This window comes from Corapipo altera, unplaced genomic scaffold (genome assembly GCF_003945725.1).
Source record: "Corapipo altera isolate COAL_440 unplaced genomic scaffold, ASM394572v1 60960, whole genome shotgun sequence".
NCBI lineage: Eukaryota > Metazoa > Chordata > Aves > Passeriformes > Pipridae > Corapipo > Corapipo altera.
In genome coordinates, this window is record NW_020885049.1 from 326,936 (window position 1) to 336,782 (window position 9,847).

Sequence of the window (9,847 nt, forward strand, 5' to 3'; positions counted from 1 at the left end):
CCTCATCATCCTGATTGGGTGGTCTGTAACAGACTCCCACCAGGATGACAGCCTTGTTGGCCTTCCCCCTGATTCTGATCCACAGGCACTCAACCTTATTGTTACTGACTTCAACTTCTACAGAGTCAAGAGACTCTCTAACATATAGAGCCACCCCTCCACCTCTCCTACCCTGCCTGTCCCTTCTGAAGAGCTTGTAGCCACCCATGGTAGCACTCCAGTCATGCAAGTCATCCCACCACGTTTCCGTGATAGCGACTACATCATCGCTTTCCTGCTGCACGATGGCTTCCAACTCCTCTTGTTTGTTACCCATGCTGTTTGTTACTTAACTCTCACTTCAAGGGGAAAAAATAATTTGTCTTCCTATCGCCTTTTTAATTAAGAAGTATTTGATTATTTAAAACTGACAGTGTATGAGGTAAACTATTCCTTCATAGCTACCCTTAAATTTCTTGGGGAGTATAACGTTCCTACTGCTAAACTGGTATTGAATAGACTTCTGTTATCACACCAAACTAAAAACACTTAAAAAGGTCTGATTAAATGAAATTTCTGGTCTAGAAGTCCCCTTTTCAGACTTTCTTTATATACTTCAAAATCTTGGATACAAAAATCTTACTGCAAAAGCGTGGGTGATGTATTTTTTCTTCCCCTCTAGTCTTTCCCAGTCTCCTGAGCTTAGACATGGAAACTTCTTGATTTATCATTTGGCCATGTGACTTCATAGCTGGCAGAACTTGTGTCATTGTGGCTGCAGAATTGTTGGAGAGGGGATGAGATCAGCTGTGCTTTGCAGCGTTGCCTCGGTAGTGACTAATGGAGGAGGGTGGGAAACCAGAGCAGCTGAGTAAAAGCAAATAGAAAGGTCATTCAGCCGGAGTGGTATAAATGACCTTATGCTTTGACATGACAGTTGTGGGGGTTTCTAGCACTCCTTGCAGACAAAATCCAGTGTGTATTGACTGACTTGTTCAGAAATATTGGTGTTTGTATTTGGTGACTTCCTTCAGTTCTTTCTAACTTTTCAGATAAAGATTGATGGTCTGGGGAGTCAACTTTCCATTGAAGCCAGCTTTCCGATGTCTAAAAGTCTTGTTCTGTTGCTGCAGGGAATTGAGGCAGTGTTTGGCCTCTGCTTTCTAGGTATGTGACTTGTACCTTAAAAGAAAAGCTCTACTCACCTTGGTCTGTGCCTTTCTGCAGCCTGAGGAATAAAGGCAAGAAGGCTTTTCTTCATACGGGAGTGGTTTGGAAATGTGACTCTGGCAAAGCAATCTCTGAGAGTTTGCCGGGAATGGAGCTGAAGGTGCATACTTCTAACTTGATTTGAATTTCTAAAACATCAGGAAAATATTGTCTAAAATGTAAACTGTAAGAATTGGTAAGGCTGTTTGGAATCTGGACTTAATTAGGCTCTGAACTGTGGTATATAATAAAGAATTATATTGCTATTGATATGTGTATGTCTAGATGCCCCCAGTATTTTTTAAATGCTGCCTATGTAATTTTTGGGAAATAAGGATATATACTTGAGTGGAATGGAGTCAATGAAAGTAATCTGTGTATATTGGAGAATAATTGATACACACTGGGAGACTGACTTTGGTTTTAGGTGTTCCAGTAAAGAGTGTGAAAACTTCAGTGACACCATTTTTACGGAACCTTTGGGTTTAAGGTTTGAGTCCACTGTCTTTTCTGAGTAACTGGGAAGGAATGGGAATGGAGTGGGCAAGCATTTACTGACAGGGAGAAATGCAAACAAAGAGATGGAAGGAGTAAAGGTAAATTGCCAAAGCAAGGTGCTGCTCTCTGGTACGTGTAGGAAAATGGCATGGCTTCAAAGGAAATGTGCTTTGCCACTTCTGTAAGGCACCTCATGCTATATTTTCCTTTTTTTTTTTTTTTTTTTTTTTAAATCTAATAGAGCACTTGTGCTTTTCTCAGTGAGCTGTAGTGGAAGATAGAGGCTTACAGGTTTGTTCTCTCCCGCTGACACTTGCTGCTCCTGCTGATTGACATGTTTGGCTCTTGGGTCTGCATCCCCTCCTTTGCACAGATATGCCTGTGCTTCACTCCTTCTCTCGAGGGAGCCCTCCAGACCAGCTATTAAAGATAATGAACTTCCTCTCCAGCTGTGTCCTGGAAGCAAAGGGCTGTTGTGTTCAACCTTTGTCCTTGCTGTGTGCAGGGGCCCTGCGAGAAGCAGCTCTTCCTCCCCTGTATTCCAACCAGCATCTGCATGTTTGCACTACCTTTTTTTTTTATTAGTAGATAGTACTGAATAAAGTGCATCTTTGAGTGGTTTTCTAATTGTAAAATTTATTGCTAGTGATACCTTGGGTGCAAAGGACTGACAAAACACTATTTTGAGAGACTATTTTGAGTACCCAGACAGTTATGAGATGCTTAAAGTATTTACTTTAAAAGGTGAACAAATTGCTGCAAGTGAAATGATGCCTAAAACACTTGATCTGCAAATGTTACTTATAGTTTTTTCAAGATGAGGTTTACTATAAAATAACATTTAATGTGACATGCTTTTGAATTTGTTTTAAAATAGTCTACTGGATTCATTCTTCACTGAATTTATCCTGTCTTGCATGTCATGGACTTGCTTGTGTCTCTTGCACTGCCTGCTTTTCTGGTCCTGTGATAGGTAAAAGGGGCTTCTATATGCACCATGCTTTTCAAAATGCCTTGAGCATCTTAGGAAAGAGCCTGTTGTCACTGTCATAGCAAACTTTATAACTCAGTCCCCAAAAATAAAAGACCAATGTTTCATTAACTTTTTGCTTCTATTTCAGACTCTATTAACTCAGTTAATCATAGAATCATAGAATCAACCAGGTTGGAAAAGACCTCTGAGATCATCAAGTCCAACCCTTGATCCAACACTGCCATGGTTACTAGACCATGGCACTGATGCCACATCCAGTCTCTTTTTAAAAATCTCCAGGGACGGAGAATCCACCACCTCCCTGGGCAGCCCATTCCAATGGCTGATTACTCCCTCTGTAAAAAATTTCTTCCTAATATTCAACCTAAACCTCCCATGGCACAGCTGAAGACCGAGGCCTCTTGTCCTACTGCTGGTTGCCTGGGAGAAGAGCCCGACCTGCACCTGGCTACAACCTCCTTTCAGGTAGTTGCAGAGAGTGAGGAGGTCTCCCCTGAACCTCCTCTTCTCCAACCTCAACAACCCCAGCTCCCTCAGCCTCTCCTCATAGGACTTGTGCTTGAGTCCCTTCACCAGCCTTGTTGCTCTTCTCTGGACCTACTCCAGCGCCTCAATATCCTTCCTGAACTGAGGGACCCAGAGCTGGACACAGTACTCGAGGTGTGGCCTCACCAGCACTGAGTACAGGGGAAGAATCACTTCCCTGGTCCTGCTAGCCACACTGTTCCTGATACAGACCAGGATGCCATTGGCCTTCTTGGCCACCTGGGCACACTGCTGGCTCATGTTCAGCTTCCTGTCAATCCAAACTCCCAGGTCCTTTTCTGCCTGGCTGCTCTCCAGCCACTTTGTCCCCAGCCTGTAGCAGGGGGTTGTTGTGGCCAAAGTGCAGGACCCGGCACTCGGCCTTGTTGAACCTTATCCTGTTGGAATCAGACCATCTCTCCAGCTTGTCCAGGTCCCTCTGCAAAGCCCTCCTGCCTTCCAGCTGATCGACGCCCCCCCCAACTTGGTGTCATCTGCAAATTTGCTAATGGTACGCTCGATCCCCTCATCTAGATCATCAATAAATATATTAAATAGAACTGGGCCCAACACTGGTCCCTGGGGGACACCACTAGTGACCAGCTGGCAACTGGGTGCAGCACCTTTCACCCCCAGTCTCCGGGCCCAACCCTCCAACCAGTTCTTAACCCAGCAGATGATTGAGAGAAATTCCATGTAGGCACATACTATTACATAGTAAGCCTTAGTTGCATTCAGCGAACTGCTTGAACTTGACATTTTGAGGAGTTTCTCCTTCATCCCACAGGGAAACGTTTTAAATAGCACATCGTTAACAGGAAGCAAATGAAGACTTCTCAGTTAATCAATTTTATCTATATCCTACACATGTTGCAATACAGACACTTATCTCAATTGTAAATGTTTAATTTGCTTTTAGGTCATGCTTGTCGGTGAAAGGCTAATATATTAGCAGAGTTGTGTGTGAGCCTTTACTCCTTCTGCAGGATCTTAAAAATAACTGAAGGATACCTAATTAATGGAAAAAATTTAAACATACCAGTATGTATGGGATAATCATGAAGGTGACTGACAGAGGAAAAAGCCATTAATGTTTATTTACCATCTAATAGGAATTGAGGAGTTGCTGGGCTAAACCAGCCCAAGAAATATTGCTAAAATAGTTTGTGGGTATAAGTGTCAGAGGTCTGCTTGGAAATAATAGGTAGAAATTGTTACTGCTTTCTCTAATGTGGCTACTTCTGGTTTCACCCTACAGTTTCTTGAAACTCTCAAACAGCTTAAAATAGATGGCTTTCTTGTGGCTTTCTAAACTTGGATGTCTTGCTAAACTTGCATGTGTTTCCTTTAAACAGGTTGCAAAATAAAAGCACTAAGGGCCAAGACAAATACTTACATTAAGACCCCCGTTCGTGGAGAAGAACCCATCTTTGTTGTCACTGGACGAAAAGAGGATGTAGCCATGGCCAAAAGGGAAATTCTCTCAGCTGCTGAACACTTCTCTATGATCAGAGCATCGCGCAACAAGAACGGTCCTGCCCTGGGAGGCCTGCCATGCACCCCTAACCTGCCAGGTCAGATGACAGTCCAAGTCAGGGTGCCTTACCACGTAGTTGGGCTGGTGGTTGGACCAAAAGGAGCTACAATCAAAAGAATTCAACAGCAGACCCATACCTACATAGTCACCCCCAGCAGGGACATGGAGCCAGTCTTCGAAGTCACGGGAATGCCTGAAAATGTCGACCGTGCGCGTGAGGAGATAGAGATGCATATAGCCATGCGTACTGGGAGCTACATCAAACTGAACGAAGAGAGTGATTTCCACTACAACAGTACAGATGTGAGGTTTGAAGGAGGCACTCTCAGGTCTGCATGGCTTGTTTCTAACCCTGTCCCCCCTAGCCACACCAGAATGATTTCTAATTATATGAATGACAGCTCCAGCTCCTTGGGAAGTGGCTCCACAGATTCCTATTTTGGAAGCAATAGATTGGCTGACTTCAGCCCAACGAGTCCATTCAGCACAGGCAACTTTTGGTTTGGAGAAACACTGCCTTCAGTGAGCACAGAAGACCTTGCGGTTGACTCTCCTGTGTATGACTCCTTACGAACGCCTTCCCAAACCATTTGGACTCCTTTTGAACCTGTAAACCCTCTCTCTGGCTTTGGTAGTGATTCTGTTAGTAATGCCAAGCCTCAACGCCAAGGGAGCCAACCATCTACTCCTTGCCTGTCGCCCACATTTCCAGAAAGCCTGGATCACCCACTGGCTAGGAGAGTATGGAGTGACCCACCTAGCGCTGGCCACCAAGCAGGCCTTCCCATCTACATCCCTGCATTCTCCAATGGCACCAACAGCTATTCATCTTCCAATGGTGACTCCACATCCAGCTCGCCTCCTGAGTTGAGACAGAAGCACGACTGTGTGATCTGCTTTGAGAGTGAAGTCATTGCAACCCTGGTCCCCTGTGGCCACAATCTCTTCTGCCTGGAGTGTGCCAACAAAATCTGTGAAAAGGAAACACCTTTGTGTCCTGTTTGCCAGGCAACTGTTACTCAATCAATTCAAATTCACTCTTAAATATATATAGATATTATTATATGTGGATTTTTAAAGGCATGGGTGTAATGGTACCCTCTAGTAAACTTTCTAATGAATTCTGATGGGCTTTCTTGGGATTAGGCTGAAGTTTATTAACAACCTAAGTGGTCTCTATCTGGTTCAGTGTAAGCAGATGGCATGTTTAGCAGATACATCTGGTGTAATGTTATGGCACAGTGAGGGGAAGTTTTCATAAATTGCACAACAGAAAAAAACCCTCCAAATTTTGCAGGCTTTTCTAAAGGATGTCTGTTAAGTGTTTGACCTCTGTGTGCTGGCAGCAATGAACCTTGTTGCCTAAGTGCAAAAGTACTCATCTGCCATGGAAGGTATGTGGCATTATTAATATATCAAACAACACTTCCAATGCTGTCTTCTACGAGTTTTAAAAAACAAGTTTGGGGAAGTATTTTTTGCTTTGTGTGACAATTTATGCCTAATTCTTCAGCATTGCAAATATCTTTTGTTTTAAAGCATAGTTTAATTATTGAAATGGATTGCGTTATTGGCAGGTTCAGATAATAAATTACAGTAAGGTGAGGAGAGAGAAGCTGCCTGATGCACCTCCATTTTGTCCTTGATAAAGGCAGTATGTTCAGAGGATCAGGACTGTCTCAATTTGTGAATTCCTACCCACTGCTTTTCTTAGTGTAATATGGAAAAAATCTGGTTGGATTCATTCAGTTACAGTAAGGGCTTTGGGATGCACATACTTTGACTTATAGTGATGATGCTGACATTCTGTTCATTAGTCCGATCAAGCTGTTCTTTAAATACCTTTCTAGAGAGTATGTAGTTCAAAATGTGAAGCATTTTTATGTTCAATTCACGTCTTACTGTAGTGGGTTGACCTTGGCTTGGTGCTGGGTGCCCACCAAGCTGCTCTATCACTCCCCTTCCCAGCCAGACAGGGGAGAGAGAATAAGATGGAAAACGACTCATAGATTGAGATAAGGCAGTTTACTAAAGCAGAAGTGAAAGTTTGTGCCCGCACAAGCAAAGAGGAAAATAACAAGATTTATTCTCTACTTCCCATCAGCAGTGATGTCTGGCCACTTCCCGGGAAGCAGGGCTTTCAAAATGCATAGTGGTTTCTCAGTAGGCAAACACTGTAAACAATGAATGCTCTCCCCTTCCTCCTTCTTTCCTTAGCTTTCTGTCTGAGCTGAGGTCATAGGGTCTGGAATATCCCTTTGGTCAGTTTGGGTCAGCTGGCCTGGTTGTGTCCTGTCCCAGGATCTTGCCCTCGACTGAGGAAGGAATGTTATAGTGATGATGCTGTGCTCAGCAATAGCCAAAACACTGGTGTGTTCTCAACACCTTTCTAGCTACCAATGCAAAGCACAGCACTGTGAGGGCTGCTATGGGGAAATGAACTCCATCTCAGCCAGACCCAATACACATATATATTTTATTTTTAGTATGAAAAAGGGGGAGTTGTGTCAATGCCCTTGTATTATTCATGACAGCAGCTGTGACAGTGGCCCTGCAATCAGTTTACTTAATTTCAAAACTGTCTTTCCAAAAAAAAAAAGTCTCTTGAATGAGCTTCTTATATTTCAACCTGCGGATGTGTCTAGCTTTTTCATCCTCAGTATGTTCCCAAATCTGTACTGGCATATATTAAAACAGCAAAAGCAAACAAACAAAAGACACAAAGCAGTCTGATGTATTTTTTTTCTATTTTTTAAAGCGTTATTATCTCAAGACAATCTTTTTTTCTCAGTACAACAAAAAAAGAAATTGTGTATTGAACTAGTAAATATACAGAAAACTTTATTTTTATTTCCACTTGAAGAGGTACATTTCCTATAAAAGTTTACAAATAACTTTTTATTTTATGATTTTCAGTATAAGAGTTGCCTTGAAGGCATATTAGGTACTGCATAACTTTAATGCTATAATTGCTTGTAGAATGGTTACATGTCAGTATTGAAACCTGATCTCTAGCTGCAGTCTTGTAGTTGCGAAAAAATGTTCACCGAGCATGTATTTTGTTTTATTGCATTGTACACCGCAACTAATAAGCCAAGGAATCAACAGACATTAGGTGCGTGTACCACTTCTATAAACCACAAACTAAGAATGATAAACTATTGATCTAGCTTAGTATTTGCTAATTTTACTACACTCTTTGTTATGTATATGTAGGGAGGTCATAAGGGTTATAAATTCAATTTTAGTAAAGTTTAAAAATTATATATTTTATGATAAAGGGCCTTGAACTTATGATGGCCAAAGCACTGATATTATATATTTGCTGTAAAGAGAATTATGAGAGTTTTATTTTTCTGATATTAAAAGTTACTTAATAAAGACTTGTTTCCATTAACTTGAATGTTTTGCTGTCTTCATAGTTGTCACTTGGAGCAGCTCAGGGAGGCTGGAGCTGGCTGCTATCCCTCACCCACCCTGGGGGTTCCTGGTGCTTAGTACTTCATATGCAGGGCTCAGGCTGGTGGGATCCCATTCCAGTGCTGCAGAGCTCCACTCCTGAAAGAAGTTTAACTGGTATAAACAAAAAGTGAAGGGTTTTGTGGTTTGTTTTGTTGAGTTTTTTCCCCCAAACTACCCTTGGCCCAATTTTTTCCAAAGTTGCAGGGAAAAGTTTCCAGGAGCTGATGAATTAAAATTTAAAATAAATGCATGCAAAATGAGCTGAAGTAGCTGAGGGTGCAGGTTCTTGCTAAGAAAACAAATGGGGTTTGGGCAAATGAGCTGCACTAGGAGCTGTAGGAAATCCATAACAGAGGCCAGCATGTGACTGCTCTGGGGTATGACAGAGTTTAGGGATGGACTTGGCAGTGCTGAGTCAACAGTTGGACTCTATGGTCTTAAAGCTCTTTGCCAATCTAAACCATTCTATATGTCCATAAGTCAAGAGGCAAAAAAATGGATCAAGGGGATTGTGGCAGCTTCCCAGGGAAGAGCCATTCAGGTTGGAAAAGATCTTTAAGATCATTGAGTCCCATTGTTAACCTAGCACTGCCAAGTTCATCCCTAAACCATATCTCCAAGCATCACATCTACGTGCTTTTTAAATCCCCTCCAGGGATAGTGACTCCACCACTACCCTGGGCAGCCTGTTCCAATGCCTGACCACCCTTTCAGGGAAGAAATCTTTCCTAATATCCAATCTACCCCCCCCCAGCAGAACATGAGATTGTGTCATCCTACTGCTTGTTACTTGGGATGCTCCCTGATGCAACCTCTGTTAACCTTAGAGTGGCACTTCAGTGGTGCATCTCTTCTGCCTGCTGCTGACACCAGCTGCCCAGGTGTCCCTATGGGTCCCTACCCACAGCAGCCATTCCCACCTCTGCCACCACCCTACGATGTGTCCTTGGTCATGTCACTACATCCAGTGGCAGCCTCACTCCAAGTGCTGCAGTGCTGGCCCCAGCACCCAAACTTGCCATCCTCCTGCCAGTCGTGCAGCTTCCTTGCTCTGAGCATGGCCATGCTGCTTTGGCTGCATTTACTGAAAAGCAGTGCTTCACCCACACTGCCATCAGGTCCCTCCCTTCCCTCAGCAGATGTTTACAGCAATGGCAAATGGAGCGCTAAGCACATCTAGTGCCACCTACCCCAGAGGCCCCTTGGGCAGCACAGGGGTGCTCAGACTAAGACTTTTTGGGCCTGCTTTAGCTTTGTGACATGGATTTATTCCATGCCTACAGCCACATGGTTGTATCAGGGTTTAAATATGCAGCATCATGTGCTGGTAGATAGTTTCTCAGTGATCTAGAGGCAAATACCAGTGTGTGAGTCAACAGTTTTACATTGGCCACAACAAAGACCAGCCAGCAGTTAGAAAAGGGTTGCTAAGAGTACCAGACGGGAGCATCTGGAGAGGTATGGAGCTAAAATTGGTTTAAGGTGGCTTATGGAGGGACTGTGCAACTGAACAGGAGAGTCTTGGCCACAGGATGTTGTTCTGTAGGGAGAATTTGAGGATTCAATGCTTCTATAGATACAGAAAAATGTTTGGGGGGGGGAGTATCATCTTTCACACTACAGTTATTAGTCTGGCACCTCAG

The 9,847-nt window shown here is 43.2% G+C and overlaps 1 protein-coding gene across 1 annotated transcript in view; it reads left to right on the forward strand.

Annotated features, from left to right (window-relative positions):
• The window catches only part of MEX3C (mex-3 RNA binding family member C), a 15,883-nt gene extending 10,097 nt beyond the window's left edge, over nt 1-5,786 (forward strand). The window contains exon 2 of the mRNA XM_027668684.1: nt 4,561-5,786. Coding sequence (XP_027524485.1) covers nt 4,561-5,786 — 1,226 coding nt within the window. The remainder of the gene's footprint in view (nt 1-4,560) is intronic.
• Nucleotides 5,787-9,847: the final 4,061 nt, after the last annotated feature.